The sequence below is a fragment of the Rousettus aegyptiacus genome, unplaced genomic scaffold (assembly GCF_014176215.1).
Source record: "Rousettus aegyptiacus isolate mRouAeg1 unplaced genomic scaffold, mRouAeg1.p scaffold_m13_p_9, whole genome shotgun sequence".
Classification (NCBI taxonomy): domain Eukaryota; kingdom Metazoa; phylum Chordata; class Mammalia; order Chiroptera; family Pteropodidae; genus Rousettus; species Rousettus aegyptiacus.
The window spans coordinates 46,650,674-46,674,839 of NW_023416312.1; the positions used below are offsets into that span (position 1 = coordinate 46,650,674).

The 24,166-nt window shown below is 33.6% G+C and overlaps 1 protein-coding gene across 11 annotated transcripts in view; it reads left to right on the plus strand.

Annotated features, from left to right (window-relative positions):
* The window catches only part of DACH2 (dachshund family transcription factor 2), a 667,650-nt gene that overhangs the window by 535,625 nt on the left and 107,859 nt on the right, over positions 1–24,166 (plus strand). For all 11 annotated transcript variants that reach the window (XM_036226591.1, XM_036226595.1, XM_036226597.1 and 8 more), the window contains 2 exons: positions 3,678–3,850; positions 21,423–21,558. In XM_036226591.1, the coding sequence (XP_036082484.1) occupies positions 3,678–3,850; positions 21,423–21,558 (309 nt within the window). The remainder of the gene's footprint in view (positions 1–3,677; positions 3,851–21,422; positions 21,559–24,166) is intronic.

The window sequence follows — 24,166 nt, forward strand, 5'->3', positions numbered from 1 at the left end:
TGTACAACACAGATGGTGAAGGGTTAAAGAAGTACAAATTAGTTGATAGATGGTCACAGGGATGGGGAGCACAGCATATGGAATGTAGTTAGCATTAATGTAATGGCTAGGTGGAGAGCCAGAAGAGAGAAAGAGCATTTAGGGAGATCATTTTATAAACTATATAAATGTCTTACCAATGTACTGTATACTTGAAAATAATAAAATGAAATTAAAAAAAGAATGAACCATATGCAAACTATGGACTGTATTTAGTAATAATGTATCTATATTGAGTTAACAATCATAGTAAATGTATCACACTAATATAAGATGTTAACAAGATGGGAAACTGCTGGTGGAGAGAAAGTATATGGAAAGTCTAATTTCTCCTCATCTTTTTGTAAACCTAAAACTGCTCTAAAAACAGTCTGTTTTTTTTTTACAGTAGAGAACCTTTACTATACCTCCAAAAATATGGTTAGAGAAGTAGATTCCAGAGAGAGGCATGAACAAGGCTGAAGGCTAAGGTTAATTAAACTGTAGCAAGCTGCAAATAGTCCAGTGGAGATGGAGTACAGCATATGTAGAGGAATATAATGAGATGTCAAAGCTAGGAGAATAATTTCATATGAAACCAAACACTTTATAGTTTATTCTGGAGATGGTGAGTAGCCACTAAAGTCTTAAGATTGAGATGGAAAAGCAAATGAAATGGCATAAGCAAAACTACCAGGAAAACAGGGTACCAACCAAGTACTATGGAATTGATGCCTGACTGGAGAAGCGACAAGATATTATGGTCAGTATGACTTGGAAATTGAATTAATGTGGGATTTTAGAGGGAGAATTAGAGTGTTACTGAAGTTTGGTTCTTTATGGCTAGGAGGAAGTGGTGCCATGAACTTACATTAAAAGTTTTCGTAGTTGGCAGAACACTAAGATGTGTTAGAAATAATGCTTATAGTAGCTTGCAACCTTCTTGAGGTTGACAAGAAAGAGATAACTCATTTTTTTGATGACTTTGAAAAAAATTATCTTCATTGCCATACTAATTGAAAGTATCTGTACATTTCTGGCATGTGACTAAACGAGCCAGATCGCTGGAGTTTTGTGCACTGTCAATGGCTCTCAATTTAATGTTTTTAGCGTTAGGAAAAGGTTTACTTACATAATTCAGTATTTGCATATGCTTTGCATGTACGACTCATGTGGTTTCACTGTTAAACTGTCCTGTAATGCAAATATTAGCTTAGAGTATGAGTATTATAGTCAATTGACAGTTATTGCAGGCCACAATCTGAAAGAGTAACTTTTAATTCCTTCATGGTCATTTGAAATGTTTGATGAATTATATTTTAAAACTGTCCATGGACAGTTAAATTCTGTTTGTACTTTGCATTTAGTTTGCATGTCATTTAGACTGTAAGAAGAAGGCATATGAGTTGATATGATATGGCCACATGGTGTCTGGTTGATGCTGAAAATCTTAGAGAATGAGGAAAGATTATTATGCCATTAAGGGAAGTATAAATCGAACAAAGGCTTATTTAAGCATTTTGAGCAGTAAAAGGAGGCATTGATGGTTACTCTTCATTTACAGTTTGATCAATTCGCTACTAAAATACTGAGTGCACAAAGAAAAATTGAAGACTGTCATTGGGTTTGTGGTAAAAGAGAGGGAATAGACAATGCACTATATATAGAAGCCTATTTAGGTCATTGATGATTGCTATTATGCATAAAGTGAAGGTTTTCGGGGAAAGATAGATGGCGATTAATTTAATACATTTTATGGAATATGCCATCATTATAGCAAAGCTGTATGAGGAGTAAAGTATAAAAATTTATATGTATCTAAATAATTTTAGAAGGCCAACTGAAACACAGTTCTAGTTTAAAAGGAAGTACAGAGGCCATTTTGAATTCAGTGCCTACACTCTTTTGAGGCTTCTCTGATAATTAATAATCAGAGTAAAAAAATATTTCATAACTGAAGAGTTTGGTTTTGTAGATCGCTCCTAAAAGGAATTTAGAGAGTGTGAGCTGTAAGTGAAGTAACAGGGGAAATTTTTTTAAATACTTAATATTCTTTGGGGATTTAGGGCCATAAGGAGTATAGAGTATGTTTCCTTTCTAGGATTACACACAGAATTTAAATTTCAGCTTTTTAAAAATCCTTTTGTAATGCTGATAACAATACATTTGTGGCTGTCTTGATCAGAAATATTGGTGATTATTTTTATTTAGGAGTACTTTTAATTGAGGTGATCACTTTAGTGATGTATGAGACCTGTCATATCTGAAAGTGTGTGTGTGGGTTTTTTTTTATTTATTTGCATTGCATTGCCTTTGAATTATTTGCAACCATCATTGCTGAACCCAGGAAGTCTATCTCAAATCAATTAATAGCATTTCTTCCTTTTAGCCTCCTTTTTTTTGTCTTAAAAATATGTGTTTTCAGTGTTTGTATTACTGTTAGTGTTGATTGAAGAATGAGATTTAGGGGGGCTCTGAGTATATGTCCAGTATATTCATCATTGTTCACTTGCTGTAATGATATGTGAAGCATGAAAAAATGAATGGATTGAAAAGATAAAAACGTATGTTATTAATAGTTGATAATTGTATGTAAAACCAACATAAACATTGCCCATCATGGAATTTCTATAATCTGTAACAATTTAGGGAAATTATAGGCAAGAATGTTTTAGAACATCTGTTAAAGATTACTGGTTTCTGGGCTTCTGTCTAAAAGAGCACAAGATTACTATTGAGGCAATAGTTTAAAATACATTGTCCTGCGGTTTACTCATCATACCCATATTAACATTCATAATGTTAGACTAACTTTCCCTAGCCTCTGCTCGAAGGTGTTTCCTCACAAATCCCAATCTTATAAGTGATAAGTAGACAACAATTTTAATTTGTTACTTTTTTTCATGACGACAGATCTATAGCTACCACAAGTGTAAATATGGATAGTACTTGAAAGATAATCCTTTAAGCAATTTAAAATGTGTGAAAATCATTTCACTTTACATTAGAAAACAAACGATTCCAGATACAACTCAAAAAATGTTACAATTTGGTATTAAACTGGAAAACACATTGATATTTGATAGGGGAGTTATTCCTTATTGACGAAAGCTTCAAATTGGAGCTATAAGCATTTATAAATTTTAGAGATTTATAACTAAAAGGTAGAACATATTCCAAGTCTTACTGTCTTCAGTAATTTTGAGTGTATAGAATCTATATCCTGTCTTTACTAGCACCATTATTATGTCTCCTAAGGAAAGTGTTAAGCGAGAAACTACTGACACATCAGCATATTATAATGATTAAAAATCTAGTTACTTCTTTCTGTTTAACAAAATGATGTTTGGTTTAAAATTTTTTATGGGTAAAAAGATTGAATCTTATAAATATTTTGGGAGTAAGAGAAAGAACAAGGAATATTGATAAATAAGTTTGTGGCTATATGAACATTTAAAAAATTATAAACAATATTAAATCCCACAGGTAATATTAATTGCCCAAAGATATGCTAGAATATGATAAAATTTGATTTTAAAAAATCTAACAAGAATGAATTTACTTTTTTCTATTATTTCATAGCATCAACTTCAATGTGATTTTCCCTTGTTTAAATAACATAACGAATGTAATAATTTAACATGCACTGTCTCTTTTAGGGCTGGATCTGCCATTTATGATGATGCCTCATCCCCTACTTCCAGTCAGCTTACCTCCTGCATCAGTTGCCATGGCAATGAATCAGATGAACCATCTAAATACTATTGCCAACATGGCTGCTGCAGCTCAGATTCACAGTCCACTCTCCAGAGCTGGGGCCTCTGTTATAAAGGTAAGAGTCATGATCTAGAAGAAGATAACATCATTAATTACATGTAAATTTTGATAAAATACTAGCAATACCACTGTATCTTCGGTATAAACATAGCTCATTGACTCAATTGCTTATCATATAGTATTAATGACTTTGATTTCTGACTAGGCGTACTGAGGTTTTTGTTTGTTTGTTTGTTTTGTTCTTGCTGTTTGTTTTTATTCCATGACCACAGATTTCACTTCTAATTCTAGCTTCCTCTCTTGCAATCATGAGCACCATGTGTAGGAGGGGTGGCCAGAGTAATGACAGAGAAAAGTATACAAAAATTACTCTCATTCCTAGAGTGAAATGAAGTAAACACTGTACATCCTTTTGGTGTTTGAAAGGCAGTTGTAGGATAATATATACCATACAAGTCCTACAGATAGAAAGACCTGAGTTCCGGTTCTGATTCTACCACTTAAGAGCTGAATGACCTTGGATATGACATTTAACCTGCATGAACTTGTTTCTTCAACAGCAAAATAAAGGTCATAATAATTTATCCTACTTATTTCACTGACTGTTGAGATAATATTAATAAAATATAGATTAAACACTGTGAAACATTTAGCAAATATTTATAATAATTTAGATCATTACCATTATCATGATGAGAATACTGTTTTTTTAAAAGTTCATGACCATCAGGTAATGAAACACAAATATTTTATAAGCCCTCCCTATGTCCCCTATTAGTTTGGCATATGGCCTTTCAACCCTCTCTTCAAGTATCACATGAACTTTTCTGTTTAATATGTTTTCTTTTGATGAGGAGGTAATATAAGGTCATATAGGATCAAAAGAGTATAGTTAATCAGAACAGCCCATTGATTTGTTTCTTTATTACTTTATTCAACAAATATTATACAACAAATTCTATATATATATATATATATATATATATATATATATGCAATATGAGAAATAGATAAACATATAAACATAGATCCTGACTTCCAGGACCCACAAACTAAATGTGAGACAAATAACAAATAATTTGCACTAACAAGGCATACTGCAATGGATAGCATAGAGGATCACCAAGTATACAAAAACTTAGAAGAGGGAGAGGTCATACCTCACTTGAAGAAAAGAGGGAGCAGGGATCACAAAGACATTATCATTGAATTTAAAATTGGCCTTGCAATATTGATATGATTGTAATAGATGCACATCACCATGAGAGAAGTGAAGGCAGAATAAATGTGAGATTGTGGACATTTTTGTTTTATTTTAAATTAGTTTCCAGTATTGGGAACTTTTAAAACAATGAAAAACAATTATAACAAACTATGTAGGAAAGAAAAATAAAAATTGGTAATTTTTAATTAAGTTTTTTTTTCTATTTCCATGGCTAAGTATGAGTATGCTTCCTATAAAGACTTTGGCTCTCAGTGGATTAGTCTACCCTAGCTAATCAGAGCTCTGTTGTTTGAATATTTGATCAATGTATAAACTAGGAATCAGAATTCTTTTTGAGGGGGGAAAAACACCCATAAGCATTATTTAAAAGAGGGAATAAGTTTCCTATGATTTTGAAACTGAGTGGCTACTAAGTGTATGTGACCCCACACAAAACTTGGAATCTCTATTAAGAAACAAATGGTGATTTAAATTAATGGAATTGTTATCCATGGTTTGAAATTATAACAATATACTCTCAATAGAAGCGTGTTTATAGCTCTTCAAAAGTCATTCATTTAGTTTTCTTAATTACTATTAACTCAAACTGAATCAGCTACCTTTTGGGTGAATGGGACTTTTGGAAGCTTTGTGCAGAATTTAAAGCAAAATGGCATTTGGGGATGTGGTTCGTGATTAGGGTTTGGTTATTGGTGATGATGATGATGGAAATGGAAAAGATAATTATCTTCTCCTTAAATAATCCAAATATTTTTAGCATATTAAAGCAATAAAACACTATTTTTGTTTTTTGCTGATTTGTCTATCTTTTAAAAAAGATAGAACCATCACACACAAAAAATTAGATGCTGCTTTTAAAAATTCAATTATTTTTTATAAATTCATATTAAATCACACACTTGTCTTACTAAATACACAGAAACAATTTGTGCTGAAGACAATTGAATCTACTTTCATAAAGTTATTTTGACTAGTCAGATGAAAATAATATATTTTGTATTCTTTTTGAAAAAGATTCTCTACAAATCTATAGAAGTAGATTTTCATCAGAGGATGATAGGAAAATTAAGAAAAAAATATTTTTTAAAGTTATTTCAGTGATTGCCAACTTTTGTTTGTATTTACAAAAGTGCTCTTGTATGATGGTGGCATTATCAGTTCTGAAATAATAATTCACAGGAAATACCATAATAAAAATCTTCTAATTAATTGACAAATGGGTGTTCATATGTTAAAAGGTTCACCTCTCCTTTCAAGAACAATTATCAATACGATACTATCTGTACAATAACAAACTATAAAGGACAGAAATTTCACACCTCTGTTGATCTGTACTGCAAAATAAATTTGTTTTCTATGTGCTTCTTGGTGGATCACATTTTCACAGTTTGATCTGTTTGAATCCTACAGGCATTAGGTACACCTATTTATTGAGGCTTCATCGTATATTACTACAAAACCACATTCCCTCTACTTACATTTACAATTTTTTTTTATTCTAGCAGTTTGGCATAAAAAACAGATATTTTTTTAGTATTACTCATTGTTTTATAAAAATATTTGAAGTCACTTGATCTTTTATATTTACCATTTAGAAATAAACTGTCCTTCCAAATTATGAATGATTAGAAAATTTAACATTTCATATTTAGAAAGTAATGTCAAAGCTATGAAATTTGATTTATTTCTGACAAAACTACTATGACTTAGGGAAAGTCACAGTAGCCTGATTCACAAAATCCTCTTTGCTGTGTATTATATCATCTTAGTTTAGCCAGACAGCTGTAACAAAACACCATAAATTAGATGGCTTAAATTAGATAAATTTATTTCACCCAGTTATAGAGGCTGGGAAGTCCAAGATCAAGGTGCCTGCTGATTTCGTTCCTGGTGAGAGCGTTCTCCTTGGTTTGCAGATAGATGACCACCTTCTTCTGTGTCTTCACATGGCAAAGAGAAAGAGAGGAAGCAAGCACTTTCTTGCCTCTTCTTGAAAAGGCACTGATACATCACGAAGTCTACCCCCCATGACCAATTAATTACTTCCCAGAAGCCCCATCTCCAAATACCATCGCATTAAGTATTAGAGTTTCAACATAGGAATTTTGGGAAGACAAGCATTCATTCTATAGCATATATAATCTAATGCGATTATGGTGTCGCCTAGGGTAGCATCTCTATAGGTAAAGATCTGTTAGTATTTCTGCTATATCATTGCTTTCTACAATTTAAAACACAGCTGCAGAAAAACAAATCTATATCAGAAACTTGACATGCACAATAAGAAATTAGGACATGTTACCAAAAAAAATTCCAAAAATGTGTGCTTAGTTTTATTAAAATTTATGAGAATTCACAAATGGAGCTACCAAATTTTTTAATATGTTTAAATTCTTATTGTTTATGCACACACACACACACACACACACACACACATTTACTTTCAAGTAAAACTTTCTCTCTTTTTTATATCATTTTAAGAAGTCCAAAGAAATAAAATTAAAAACATGCTGTGAAGTGTGAATCTGAAACAAGGTTTCAGAATCCTTTTGAACACCTAACTGCTCTCCTTTAGCATAATTTATGTTAAACTGATGCCTATACCATGTCACTGATGATCATGATACTGTGATCACAATTATCTTTGAAAGCGGGTCTTGCAATATATGCTGTGAATATTAGGACTATATGATAAATAAAGGCTATCGAGTTAGTGAATGACTGGGTATAATTTCTAACATTTAATGTTTCCGATCAAAAGGCCTGGGAGCAGCTATTTTAATATTTCTGTGCTTCAATTTTCCTTTCTGCCAAATAGATCTCATGTTTTTCTACTTCATTTCTATGTTTGCATTTCTTTTAATTGAGCCTACATCAGAAAATTGGTTAAGCTAATCTATAAGCCATGTTAATTTCTCATTTCCATTCAGGTAAGCTGATTTAGCATTTGTTAGCAAGCAAACTTTTAACAATTAATTGAATCAGGAGAAGCCACCGATACCTGGTTTAAAAAGGTTGGGGGTCTATATATATTTTTTTGTTTTTCATTGATTGAGTCCCTACTAATTATCAGGTATTTTTTAAGGTTTCCAATCTAATAGGGAGAGACAAACAGAATTAATCATTGTAAACATTATTTTTTAATTTTAATAGACAAACTGAACTTGTATGTACTATTTTGAAAACATGCTTTTGCAGATTTAGTTTTATACTCTCTATGAGACCAGAGTTCCTGAGTCATGAGTATGGCAACTACATGTAATGATTTAAATTTTTCTACATTCTCTGATCTTAAAATTTTGCTAATAGATAGTTTGTTAGTGTGCTGCATTTGTCTCTGATTTTACAGGTTCTTTAAAAGGAATGATATTGGATGCAGACAACTGTGATTGAGTGCATATTCACATAATATATATTTTTATAATGACAGCTTACTTGTATTTAATTGAATGTACATGTACTCAAACACAACACTTAGTATACTTACTCATAAACTTAATATTTGCCAACTCAGATAATGTTGAATATTAGAATGAAATAAAAATCTCAAATTCTCATAATGAACTTCATTGTTTAGTATTTTAAATCAGCTCTCCAAAAACAAAACAAAAGAAAAAGAAAAAAAACCTCTTATTTATAACATTTGCCAATTTCTATGGTGTATATATTTCCACCATGGTTGATTTCAAGTTTTTTTAACTCTTTCATGGTTACAGGTTACAGCTGCATTCTCAATTGGCCTGTCTTTATTTGTTTGTTTGTTTGTTTGTTTTTATTTCAGGAAAACCCCTACCATACCCAACTATGTTAACTTAAATATAATTGTAAATTGGTGATTGTGGAACACAGACTAACTCTTAAACTGATTCATGAAGATCTATGAAGTGTCATGCTTCCAATAGTATTCAGAGAGATACCAAATTTGGGTACCAAATTCTTCCTCAGAATTAGTGGTAAATTAAATTAGCAGCAACATTGACCTTTTTAAAAAAATTTTCCTGTCCCAAATTTTATTACTAAAATCTGTCAAGTTAGAATCTGTTCTTCTTCTGCAGAATTCTGGTGACAGTACAGAAGGGACATATAAATTAAATATGAAATATCAAGACAAATGCATGAATAAAATATCTATCATTTAGAGAAACTTCCAAAAGCCACTCTTCAGCAGTGAAATACCATTAAGTCCTTTAGAAACTCATTAATAAATTAACATTAGAAGAGTAATTACAGTGAAAGTTGAATTAAAATTAAATTTAAAAAATTGTATATTACATGTAACCGAATGCTTGAAAAAATCAATGTAATAAAACATCAGAGGTCACAATTTATCATTGAGATGGTAGCTATTAAAAGACAACTACAAAAAGGCAACTACACATTTAGACATACATAGAAATACATGTTTAATATGTGTATGTTAGTAAGTTCTGTGTTTCCTACCATATTTTCAAGGATGTAAAAAAATGTACTGAGATGAATTAAAGGATCTTCATAAAAATGAGCAGAGTTGATACTTTAGTGCTAGTAAACTAAACCTTAAACCAAATCGGCTGAGTTAAACTTTGTATAAAACTAAATTTTCTAAGCATTGACCCTACGGTTTATTAGGGTTCAAATGTGCTTTCAAATTATTTGATATGATGAAGGTCTGTTTTTTTTTTAACATTTGTGATATATCCCCCCTGAAAGGCAATTGTATGATAGAAGAGAGGATACTATGTACTAATTAATAAAATTTTCTATAATAGCTCTTTCTTTTTAGGCATAAGCCTTGAGCTATATAAATATATTCTAGAACTTGAGTTATTATTACAGATATTTTCACTAATTTCAGGGGGAAATGGGGATTTGATTAAGTATATTAATTTTGGAGAGGTTTCTCCTCTTTTAGAATCTGGAGAAGACTTCTGCTATGTTTCTGAAGAGCTACAGCTAGTTTTTATGGGGTCTGGATAAAATACATGAAGAACAACAGGGCCATAAATGTCATAAATGATAATAAAATGAAGTCATCAATGAGCAAAAATGATTGGGGTTTTAAATTTGCAATTTTCCTTTTTAAGCGCTCTTACCAATTTGTTACAAATATTGTTAACCCTGTATTTGGTAAATGGTGAGGATGTTATCACTTGTGTTCTCATTTGTAATAAAACAGATTAACTTTCTGTGAAATTTTAACTAGGCTGAGACACAAGAGTAGCCACCTAATGAACCAAGGCACATTGCAGTTAAGTAGTTAAATAGATGCATACTGATTACAGGGCTGAAACATGGATTTGTTTACTTGCACAAAATAAATTGTTCATAGAACTATTTATTATTTCAGAAGAAATTACACACATTCCCAGTTTCGCTTGGAATTTTTTTAAACCCACCTAATTGTTAATATAAGGTACTGAAATCTGGACTCATCTAATATAGTTTACGTGGTAAAAAGAAAAAGTTTGATTTTTGCAATGCCTTAGGAAAGAAATAACAATGAACTAAACCCTGATTGAATTTGGAAAGTGCAGGCTGCAAAATCTTAAAGCAAAAATATTAATTACTTCATGAAAAATGCTACTGCCCCTCTAAATCATATTCTCAAAGTTAGTTTACTGTTTCACCTAACATGTTGTTAAAAATGTCAAAGGAGTTTAAGAAAATTATGTGTTCGTATTATTTTATCATATGCTAATTTTAAATATTTTGGGGATACTTATTTATAGCATTATATTTTTCTCATTCATAACATTTTCTATTTATGTAGATGTCCTCAATTTTTAAAAAATTTAGAATGAGCTTTTATTTTTTATTTGGTATAGGGGGCAAGAGCAAGTATCACTGTCAGATTCTCTTGCTTTTCCAAACCATCAACTTTTATGAATCACTCAAAAATTTTTCATTTTTATTATGACAACATGTATTACTGTGTATTACTGTGTATATAATTCCTGCTGCACAGAGATTTTATTTGTTCAGTTCTATTTTTGCTCAGTAACTGCTGTACTTTATTCCTGTGCATTCATTCAGAGGTCCATTAGAGATTAACATAGTTCATTGAATTATATATCCATAAGCAAATTTCCAAAGTTAGAATTCAGGACAAATACTGAATGTTCTACACTTTATGCATATATTTTGGCATAGAATAACTGAGACTATACAAGAGTGAAGGCAAAAATAATTTGACTTCATGTATGAAATTACTTGCATTGGTGTTTGTGTGTGTGTATGTGTATATACCCATACTTTTTTGAGAATATATTTTTATCATGTCACTTTAGGTTGAATTTCACAACTGATGAACTAATCTTTTCAAAAAGTAAAAGAATGCAGTATGACTGCTATATCTATATCTATCTATCTATATCTATATCTATATCTATATCTGTATCTGTATCTGTATCTGTATCTATATCTGTATCTATATCTATATCTATATTTATCTATCTATCTACATATCTATCTATCTATATATCTTTCTATTCATCCTCACACCATACCTCTAAAATTAAAGTATAATTATTTGAAAAAAAGAGCTTGATTATTTTTTATGCTTCGCTTATATGTTTTTGATTTTTCCCTGTATATATAGTGTTACAACTAGATATTTATCTGTACACTAAAATAAATAAAATGTACATTTCTCAGTCTTAAAAATGTTTTCAAGATATGACAATAATTATAGAAACTTTGAAGTATGATATACATTTACAGTTACCGTAGTCCCCCCTTATCCATGAGCATAAGTTCCAAGACTCCCAATGGATGCCTGAAAGGGCAGATAGTACTGTACCTTATATATACTATGTTTTTTCCTATACATACATATGTATGATACAGTCTAATTTATAAATTAGGAATAGTAAGAGATTAACAACAATGATTAATAATGAAAAAGAATATAATAATATTCTATAATAATTGTTATGTGAATGTGTCATTATTAAGTAAAATAAGAGTTACTCGAACATATGCACTGTGATATCAGGACAGTTGATATGATAACTGAGATGGCTACTAAGTGACTAATGGGTAGGTGGCACATTCAGTGTGAATATACTAGACAAAGGGATGATTAACATCCCAGGCAGAACAAAGTGGGACAGTGTAAGATTTCAGCATGCTCTTTGGAATGGTGCACAATTTAAAGCTTATGAATTATTTATTTCTGGAACTTTCAATTTACTGTTTTTGGACCATGGTTGACTGTGGGTAAATGAAACCTCAGAAAGTGAAACCGAGAATAATAGTAAATTTAATGGCTTAAAACAATGCACATGTGTTACCTTACAGTTCTTTGGTTAGATGTCTGACACTGGTACAACTGAGATAAAATCAAGCTCTCAGAAGGGCTACATTTCTTTCTGTAGCTTCCAGGAAAGAATCTGTTCCCTTGACTTTTCCATCTTGTAGAGGCCCCCACATTTTTGGTCCATGGCTCCCTGCCTCCATCTTCAAAGTCAGCAAAGTTGCATCTCTCTGATCATTCTTCCATAATCATATTTCCCTCTGACCTTTCTTTTCTGTCTCCAAGATAATGCAGTGTAATTTCTCTATCTCAAGGTTTTCAATCATATCTGAAAAGTTCATTTTGCCATGTAAGATATCACTCACAGGTTTTAGCTATCAGGATGTGTTCTGGACATCTTTGTGGGAGCATTATTCTGCCTGCTACAATGACAGACATTGCAAAATGTTAACTTCTAATGAAATAACAACCTTTAATTCTCATGCTATTTTTCAGTAAACAAACATTTTTCTTTAGGGGTTTTATAAATTTTGGATCTCTTATGCAAAATCAGTATGAAAATGTACAAGCACAAATTTGACAAATTAATTTTTAATGTGATGATAAGAATACTGATGTTATAATTAGAAATAATTAGACATAATGTTTAATTTAAGAAATTTATTATGGATGAATTAAATGTTTAAAAGAAAAAAAAAAACATTCTCTATTCCAGCATCTCTACCGCCCAGTCACATATATTGCATATATACATAAACATTATCATTTGTTTTTTATTGATCAAATTAACTGAATAGTTATCAAATTTATTCATCAATTTGTGGTGCATAAACATAGTGAATAACTTCAGAGTTTTACAGCAGTACTCATAATTGTAGAAGTCTCCAATACAATAAGTTAATGTAGAAGTATGTAAAATAAATATTTTATATTTATTCAAATTCGTTATTTAAAACTAAACATATTTAAATAATACTTATGAATTGATTAATAGGTTTTAGTGTTAGTCTGGAAAACCCAACATTGTGTTCAAAAAATTTTCTTGGCAGAATTCAACATAAATTTTTAAGGTCTGATAGATTGTAGTTTTAGAATATCCATAATTTTTGCCTGTGAAGAAAGACTAACCATTTACCAACCACAATCGTTTGTGAGTTTTATTCCAGGTTTCTCAGCTGTTTACCTTTGAGAGATTGCTTTCTCATTTTGGGGGCGGGGGGAGGAAGGGTTAAAATTTTTAAAAATTAATTGATTTATTTTAGTTACTTTCAGGTATGCTGTACACTGATTAGACATCTATATATTTTATAAAACGATCCCCCTAATGGCTCCTCTCTCTGGTTTTTCACCTAGCCAATATATTAATGCTAACTGCATTCCCTCTGCTGTGCTCCCCATCTCTGTGACCATCTATCAACTACTAATTTATACTAATTTAACACTTCACCCCATTTTCTCAGGCCCCAAAGCCCCTCCTCTCTGTCTGTCACCAAATTGTACACTATATTTGTGAGTCTATTTTTAATTAGTTTGTTCTTTTTGTTCCTTAGATTCCACATGTAAGTGAAATCATATGGTATTTATCTTTATCTGTCTGACTTACATTTCATGTAGTACAATAACCTCTAGGTCCATATATGTCATTGCAAATGGTAAGATTTCATTTTTTTAATAGCTGATAATATTCCATTGTATATATGAACCATAACTTCTTTATCCAATTGTCTGTTGATGTGTATTTATTGCTTCCATATCTTGGCTATTGCAAATTGTGTTGCCATGAGTATTGGGGTGCATAGATCTTTACGAATTATTGTTTTGGTTTTCTTTGGATAAATACTCAGAAGTGCAATTGCTGGGTCAAAAGATAGGTCCATTCTTCATTTTTTGAGAAAACTCCATACTGTTTTCCATAGTGGATGTACCAATTTGCAATCCCATCAGCAATGTATGAGGGTTCCATTTTCTCCACATCCCTGCCAACACTTGTTTCTTTGATTTATTGATGATACCCTTTCTGACAGGTGTCAGGTGATATCTCATTGTAGTTTTAATATGCATTTTCTGATGATTAGTGACCTTGCACATCTTTTCATGTGTCTATTAGCTATCTGTATTTCCTCTTTGGAGAAGTATCTGTTCAGGTCTTCTGCCCATTTTTCAATTGGATTGTTAATTTTTTGTTGTTGAGTTTTATGAGTTCTCTATATATTTTGGATATTAATCACTTATTAGATGTTTAATTAATTAATATCTTATCCCAATCATTCATTTGTCTTTTTGTTTTGTTGATAGTTTCCTTTGCTGTACAAAAACTTTTTAATTTGATGTAGTCCTATTTTTTTATTTTTTTCTTTTCTTTCCCTTGCCCAGGAGATATATCTTGAAAAGAAATTCCTGTTAGTAATATTAGATAGTTTACTGCTTATGTTTTCTTCTAGAAGTTTTATGGTTTTAGGTCTTACATTTAAGTCTTTAATCCATTTTGAGTCTATTCTTGTATACAGTGAAAGAAGGTGGTCTAGTTTCTTTTCTTTTCTTCCTTTCTTTTCTTTCTTTTTTTGCATATATTGGTCCAATTTTACCAATACCATTTTTTGAAGAAATTGTCTTTACACCTTTGCATATTCTTACCTCTGTTGTCATATATTAATTGAGCATATTGGCATGGATTTATTCCTGGGCTCTCTATTTTGTTCCATTGATCAATGTATCTGTTTTTATGCTAGTATGATGCTCTTTTGCTGACTGTAGCCTTGTAGAATTGTTCGATATCAGATAGTGTGATACCTCCAACTTTGTTCTTCTTTCTCAAGATTACCATGACTATTCGAGGTTTTTAAAGGCTCTATGTAAATCTTAGGATTATCTGTTCGATCTCTCTGAAAATTGCCATTGGTATTTTGATAGGGATTGTATTGAATCTATTGCTTTGGGTATTATTGCCATTTTAATGATGTTGATTCTTCCTACCCATGAGCAGAGTATAGGTTTTTTACCTCCTTGGTTCATTTGACCCCCAGGTATTTTATACTTTTCGGTGCAATTGTAAATGGGATTGCTTCTTAATTTCTCTTCTGAAAGTTCATCATTGGTGTATAAAAATGCCACTTACTTCTGAATATTTATTTTGTAAACTGCTACGTTACTGAATTCATTAATCAGTTATAAAAGTTTTTGGTGGAATATTTAGGGTTCTCTATATATAATATCAATTCATTGGCAAATAACGTGAGTTTTAACTCTTCTTTTCCAATTTGGGTACTTTTTATTTCTTTTTCTTGTCTTATTGCTATGGATACAACTTTCAATACAATATTGAAGTGGAGTGATTAAAGAGGGCATCCTTGTCTTCCTGATCATAAGGAAAATTATTTTAACCTTTCCTCAATGAGTATGATGTTAGTTGTAGAGTTGTCATATATGGCCTTTAGTACATTGAGGTATGTGTCCCCTATTCACACTTTGCTGAGAATTTTTATCATAAATGAATGCTGGATTTTGTCGAATGCTGCTAAATCTATTTGATCTTATGGCTTTATTCTTTTAATTGATTTGCAAATATTGTACTATCCTTGCATCCCAGAAATGAATCTAGTTCATTCATGGTGTATGATATTTTTAATGTATTGCTGAATTTGGTTTGCTAATATTTTGTTGAGGATTTTTACATCAATGTTCTTAATTGATATCAGGTTATAGTTTTCTTATTTTGCAATATCCTTGTCTGGTTTTGGAATCAAGGTATAATGGTGGCCTCATAAAGGAATTAGGGACCCTTTCCTCTTCTTGAATTTTTTGGAATAGTTTAAGGAGAATAGGTGTTAATTCTTCTTTAAATGTTTGGTAAAGTTCACCTATGAAGACTTCTGGTCCAGGACTTGTTTTTTGGGAGGTTTTTGGTTACTGATTCAATTCATTGGTGGTAATCAGCTGATTCAGATTTTCTGTTTCTTCTTGACTCAGTCTTGGGAGATTGCATGTTTCTAGGAATGTGTTCATTTCTTCTAAATTGTCGAAATTATTGGCATATAATTGCTCGTAGTATTTTCTTATGATCCATTGTATTTCTGTTGAGTCTGTGGTTATTTCTCCTCTTTCATTTCTGATTTTATTTATTTGAGTCCTCTCTCTTTTTTCCTTGATGATTCTGGATAAGGGTCTGTCAATTTTGCTTATCCTTTCAAAGAACCGGCTCTTGGTTTCATTAATCTTTTGTATTGTTTTTCTAGACTCTATTTCATTTATTTCCACTCTAATATCTATTATTTTCTTTCTCTTATTCACTTTGGTCTTTGTTTGCTGATCTTTTTTCTATTTCTTTTAACTGTAAGGTTAAATTGATTATTTGAGCTTTTTCTTGTTTCTTGAGGTAGGCCTGACATTTGTTCACTATGCTAGCTAAAGTCTGTTTCCTGCACAGACTACACAACCCCAGAGCCAATCGGGGCATGGGAGGTTGCCTGTCAATGGGCTGTAGGCACTTTGTGGCATAGATGAAGCAGGATCTCAGGGAGACAAAGGCTGTCAAGCCAATACAGCCTCAATTTTGCTGCAACTTCTGTGCTTGGGCATTCTCACTGTTGTCACTGATCACAGTGAGACCAGCTGCCATCTGGGGCAGTACCACAGACCACTGATATCGCAACTCTTCCAGGCAACAGAGGTCTGCTTGCCACTGATTTCTGTACAGTGCCTGCCCTGTGCTAACCAAAGTTTGTTGCATGTGTGGATTGGGTGATTAAGGGGCAGGGGCAGGGGCAGGGGCAGGGGCAGGGCTGTGGCAGTTCACTGTCAATGGACCACCTGGGGAAATTTGTGGGTAGGGTGGTGTGGAGTCTCAGAGAGACAATGGTAGTCAGATCAATACAGCCTCAGTCTTGATGCAACATTGGTAACTATTCCTGCATTCTAGCAGAAGTCCCAGATCACAGCAAGACCAGCTGCTGTCTGGGACTGACCAGTATTTCCTTAGGATCTGCCAAAGTTCTTATTGGCAGCAGTGATCTGCCTAACCTTGTCTCAGAAATGGGATTCACAGCACTGGCTGCCTGCTGAGAATGCTTGGTCCTGAACAGGCACAGGGCATGACAGCCATCCAGCAAGGAAAGCCCCAACACTCTGCAGGTTGGGTGGGAAGGGCTGACTTCCTCAGATCAGTGCTTTCTAACATCTCTGTGGGAAGGATTTGCACAGTCAAGCTGATGTGGTCTATAGATAGCCAGGTAGGGGAGCAAGACTAAGGCACAATGTTGGCTGCTCTTCCAGCCCTCATTCTGGTGCCAGGTAAAGCAAACTACCTTCGTATGGATCCTGCGTGAGTCTCTGACCCACTGCTAGTGTCCTGGGTGAATGTCCACAGGTCAGAAAGCCTGTGCACGGGTCCTTCAAAAGGATATCTAGGATTTCAGTTCCCTTCAGTCTCACCCAGATGGCCAGAATCCTCTCTGGTTTTTACACTCAGAATTACTGGAATCTCTTCCCTGGGCTAAGACACTGGGCTGAGACGCTGGGCTGGGGAACCTCCAAATGAGACAGGACAACTCTCTCCTCCAGGAGAGCCTCTGCAGTCTCGCTGTTCTTCCTGGTGATCCTCCACCACCCACATGAGAAGGTCCAGCCCAATTTGTAATTTTTTCCCTCCTACAGGCTTTGATGGCTTTGATGTGGCTCCTTTATATTATCAGATGTATGTGTTACCATCAGCTGAAATTCAGGTGATTCTCCACGGTAATAATGTTATAATTTTGTTGTAATTTCAATGTAGACCTGGAAGGAGGAGAACCCTGCTTTTACTTAGTCTGCCATCTTCCTTCCCCTCCCTAAACTAGAATTTATTTTTTTTTGTTTTTCAATTACAGTTGACATGCAATAACGTATTTGTTTTAGATGTACAGCATAGAGACTAGACATTTATATAACTTCAAAGTGGACCCTCTAACATCATAGATAGTTATTACAACATTATTGACTAAATTCCCTATGCTGTACTTTACATCCCCATGACTAATTTTATAACTGGCTATTTGTACTTCTTTATCCCTTTACATGTTTTACCCATCCCGTCAACTACGCCCCACCTGGCAACTATCAATCTGTTCTCTATTTATGGGCTTGTTTCCATATAGTTTGTTTATTCTGTTTTTCAGAATATTCTGACTGTGGCATTTGTCTTTCTCTATGTGACTTATTTCACTTAACATACTGCTCACTAGGTCCATTCATGTTACAAATGGCACACTTTCATTCTTTTTTTGTGTGGCTGAGTAATATTCCATTGTGTGTGTATGTGTATACACCAATTTTTCTTGTTTTCCTAGCTTTATTGAAGTATAAAGACAATTAGTTGCTCATATTTACATTGTACAATTCAATGAGGTTTTTTTCTAATTATAGTTGGCATACAATGATATATTAGTTTCAGTTGTATAGCATAGTGATTAAAGATCTATATAACTCATGAAGTAGTTACTCCACTAAATCTAGTACCCCCTTCCCCTGTAGATATATTTACAACATTAATGACTATTTTTCCTATGCAACACCTTATATCTCAAGACTATTTTGTATCTATTCATTTGTAGTTCTTAATCCCTTTGTCCTTTTTGCCAAATCTCCCAGCTACTCCCGTCTAGTAGCCCTCAAAATATTCTCTGTATCTATGAGTTTGCTAATATTTTTGTTGTATTGTAGTTTATTTTGTTCTTTAGATTCCACATATACATGAAATCATTGGTATTTGTCTTTCTGTGTCTGACTTACGTTATTCAGCACAATACCCTCTAGGTCCATCAAGACAATAACTTTTTCCATCCCCTTCCTTTTAGTCTCTGTGTGTCTTTTAATCTGTAGTGAATCTTTTGTAGGCAGCATATAGAAAGGGCTTGCTTTTCTTATTCATTTAGCTTCCCTTTCTTTTGATTGGAGCACATAATTCTTTTCCATTTGAGGTACTTATTGATAGATATGTAGTTATTACAATTCTTTACTCATGTTTTTGATACATAATTTTTCTTCTTAAAGAAGTCCCTCCATCATTTCTTGTAATACTGGCTTGGTTTTGATAAATTCTTTTAGCTTATTTTTGTCTGGAAAGCTCTTTATCTGTCTTTTCACTCTAAAGGATAGCTTTGCTGAAAAAGTATTCTTGGTTGTAACTCCCGTGTTTTCATGACATATTTTGTGTCACGCCCTACAGTTCTACATAGTTTCTTTTGAGAAATCAGCTGCCAGTCTTATGGGTGCTCCCTTGTAGGTAACTCACTGCTTTTCTCTTTCTGCTATTAAGATTCTCTCTTTGTATTTAAACTAAGGCATTTTAATTATGTTGTGTCTTGGTGTGGGCCTCTTTGAGTTTCTGGATTTGGGGGCTATCTGAGCTTCCTTGGGTTTTATGTCTATTTCCTTCACCAGGTTAGGGAAGTTTTCCATCACTTCTTCAAATAGTTTTTCAACGTCTTGTTTTCCTTCAGGGACCCCTATGACATGGATATTTTCCATTTAATAGTATCCCCTAGGCTCCTTAAATTATTATTATAGTTTTGACTTCTTTTTTATTGCTGTTCTGATTGAGTGTCCTTGGCTTTCCCATCCTCTTTATAGATCATTTGATTCTCTTCTTTATTTACTCTGTTTATTCCATTTAATATATTTTTTACCTCTGATAATGTGTTCTTCATATCTCCATTTTTATGTTTTTTTTTATCTCTCTGTTTAAGTTCTCACTGAATTCATCTACACTTCCCATAAGGTCACTGAGCATCTTTATAACCAGTGTTTTGAACTCTGCATCTGTTAGATTTCTTGACTCCATTATTTCTGGATCTCTGTTCTGATCTCTTATGGTTTCTGCTTCTTTATCTTCCCATTTTGGCACCTTTGTCTGTCTATTTCTATGTACCAAGCAAAGATCTTAAGTCTTCCAGTCTTATTAGTATGGTTTTGTGTGGTAGGTGTCCAGTAGCACAGTTCTGAGAGGGGTTTAGCTGCAGGTCAAATTTAGTCCCAGTGTGTACCCCTCCAGGGCCACCTGTTAAGATTCAACAAGCAACCCACAAATTCTGTGCTTATAGTTGCCTCAAAAGACCACAACAGAAACCAATGTCAGCTGCCACCAGTGTGAGTCTAGGTGCTGATCAGCAAAGGGCACTTGACTAAAGGAGGAAAACTGGATGTGGATTGGGTGGGGCTGTGAGTTGGGGGAGAGAGAGTTTCAGGGAATCCTTTGGCAGAACAATCTCTGTTATCCAGTTAGATGAAGTCTTATCTATAGTGGCTCCGCATCTGCACGCTGTGAGTGGGGAAGGCTCAACCGATGAGCAATGGATACTGCTAGCACTTATTTATAGAGTGAGTCTCCCTTGAGCCCTCACTCTGACAACTCAGTATCATCCTGTAAGTCCCTGGTGCCCCCTGAGCAGCTGATCTGGTGCTGGTGCTCGGAGCAAGGAGGTCTCTCATGGCAAAAGTCTGGTTTTGGACATGGCCCCTTTAATAGGACCAGCTGCTGCTGTAGCCTATGTCCCACTCAGCCACTCAAGAGAAGGCATCCTCATGTCTTCGCCCCCTTTGCCCTATCCTACCTCCAACAAGTGCAGGATGATTTCTTATTTCTGTCCCTAGCTACAGGGCTTCTGTTCCTCTAGATCCCCAAGTGACTCTGCTTGCTATTTCCTCCATGTTTCCATCACAACTTTGCTGTGATCTCAAGAAGGGATATATGAAGCTTCTATCATCTATGCCATTTTACCCAGTCCTGGAAGATTTCTTTCTTACTTAGAGAGTAGGATCACTCTCTAAGTCTTGGCCTGAAATTTATAAAAATCTAGGAGCTTAGAATAACAATTACCTTCACCATAAACCTATGTTTATAATTCTTCATGAATTTTCTAGGAGAGGAAATGGAAAGTACATTTTCTTGAGCCTCTACCATGTATCCAGCATGACACTAAGCCCTTTCATTGTTTTACTCTTATTTTACCCTCACAATATGCCAATAATTTTTTAAGAACAAAAAAATATGTTTTTTTTCCTTTTTTTTGTCATACGATACGTGCTTTTGTGGATACACACGCTTTCAGAATAAGTCGGAGGTCAACATTTCAAATGTTATGGATTCAAACAACATGAAAATTTGGTACGCAGATGACATTTTCTTTTGTGTGTCAGGAACGGATCCCAGAGAGTCCTTCTCCTGCTCTCTCTCTGGAAGAGAGTCATCGCCCTGGGAGCCAGACCTCTTCCCACCCCAGCAGCAGCGTGTCTAGCTCTCCCTCTCAGATGGATCACCATTCAGACAGAATTGGTGAGTATCTCATCTGAAAGAAGGAATTTCAAGATAATATTTCAGGAAATTCTTCATTAGCTAATAGAGGAGGGAGAAAGAAGCTAGGGGAGCTGATGCCTCCTTAATATGTATGGCTTTTTGAAATGGTCATTTCTTATTGTTAAAGCAAAATGTTCCTATTAACAACAAAATAAAATAAAATGTTAGTTCCCCCCCCCCCCGGAAGAACCTTCATTTACTGTATCAATGGATATCATTGGAATATGATGGGTTTTTTCTGGAATATATGCTAGTTCAACATGTTGGTATTTAACAGTGTGATACAATATGCTTGTTACCAGCATCCTTCAAATAATGGAAGATAAAATATCCTTTAAGCAGTTGATCATTGAGCGATTAAAAAGTGGATCAGTGATGTGGCATATTGAAGACTTGAATTTAGCCATAATTCTGGCACTAACTAGCTATGAGATTTTGGGTATGTCATTTAACCACCATGAGTTTCTTTACCTAATATACAAACATAATTACTGCCCTGACTAATGCACTGGATTTTTGTGAAATTAAATTAAATAATATGTGGGGGGAAAGTCAGAAGTTTAAAGTGCTAAGGATATGTGAAAGTAAACATTATTTTTCTTTGTGTCCCTTTACTTTGCTTATGATCTCCTGCTTTCTGAGACTACTCAGGTATACCAATGTTATAAAGTATATTCAGTTATACACATTTGCATACTTCTTTAGTATGCAATAATTATGAACCATGTGAGCTAGGTAAAATCTTTGATAATCTGTATTTACGCAATCCAACTTCCTAAGTATCAATTTCCTTTAGGGAAAATGATTTCTGCTCTTCTTTTACTCTCACTATAGAAACTTTCCTTATGTGAACTCTAATTTTTTACACTTCACAACAGTGGTGGTTTCAAGCATCTCAAAAATAACACAGGTTTTTTTAGGGAATGAGGGATGGAATTTGAGGGATTAAGGAAAGTGTTAGGTTCTGGATTTTTGCTGGAGAGGGATGAAGATGATTTCTCCCTTGTGGAAATTCATCCAAGCCTCACTTAGTCTGACAATATTATATACTGTTATGGCTCTTTTGCTTCATAGTGAGCTCAGTGGGTCTCAAATCTGGCCCCCTATTAAAATCACTTTTGGAGCGCTTACAAGTCTGGATGCCCAGGCCACATGCTCAGAATCTGAATTACCTGGTCTGGAATAGAGCCTGACATCAGTGTTTTGTTTTGCTTTTCAGTGTCTCCTCAGGAGATTCTAATATGCAGGCAGAATTAAGAACTACTGAACTAGAACTTGAGGATAATGCCCCTAAGGGAGTAAGTTTAATTCCTGGAAGAGGTGACAGCAGTCTTCTAAGCTCTACTCTGTTCTTTGTACACAAACTATTTGGTTTTTACAACATTGTATGCAACCGATTTGAGGGAGTCTGACCAGGACAAGCATATATAACTAGATGACCGTTGATAAATCGAGAAACCAAAACAAACATTCTTCTGTTGGGATACTCTTTGTATTGATGAGGAGAGGGGAGAGAGACAGAGGAGAGAGAATTATTTGTTGCGTGCTGGAGAAAAGCAAAGTACATAAGGAAATATATTCTGTGATAGATATAATTTAAGAGAATGGTATTTTACACTTAGAAGTAAAGTCAAATATTTCTGAAGCAATATAATGTTCTAAAAAAATCTTGACAACATAAAACATTTCAAAATCCATTGTTGATAATTAAGCTTGTGATCATACTCCATAATTGTTCAAACATAAGAGTGAGATTACCTATAAATGAATAAAAAGATTTGATGATTTTTAAAGTTACCACATGTTAATTATAGAACTATAATGTTTTAGTAAAATATAATGAAAGATAATTAAATGATAAACTATGAAGATTGTTTTTGTTTCCCCTTTTAATATAAAGTTTTTATATAAAAGCATTTATAATGATGATCAGAAAGTTAGATTTTATCTAATAATTTTACTATATATACATATATATATTACTATATGTATCTCCCCTCTCCTTCCTCAACCTGCTAGTAACCACTAGCCTATAGTCCTCTGATAAACATTAGACCATAGCCCATGTCCATGAGTTTCTGTTTGTTTGTCCTGCTTATTTGTTGTTTTTAGGTTTATATTCCACATATAAATGATATCATGTGATTTAAAACTTTTTCTGTCTGACTTATTTTGCTTAGCATGATTATCTAAAATTTCATCCATGTTGTTGCAAATGGCAGTATTTCATCTCTTTTTATGGCTGAGTAATATTCCATTGCATATATGTACCAAGGCTTCTTTAGCCAATCTTCTATTATAGGATGCTTCAGTTTCTTCAATGAACTGGCCACTGTGAAAATCGCTGCTATGAACATTGGTGTGCAAACATTTTTTTGGATATTGGTTTTCAAGACTTTAGGGTAAATAGCCAGTAGAGGGATTGCTAGATCAGATCATATGGTAGATTGATTCTTAATTTTTGAGGGACCTCCATACTGTTTTCCATACTGGCTACACTAATATGCAGTCCCACCAGCAGGGTTCCTTTTCCTCCATATCCTCTCCAATATTTGTTCTTACTTGTCCTGTTGATTATGGCTATTCT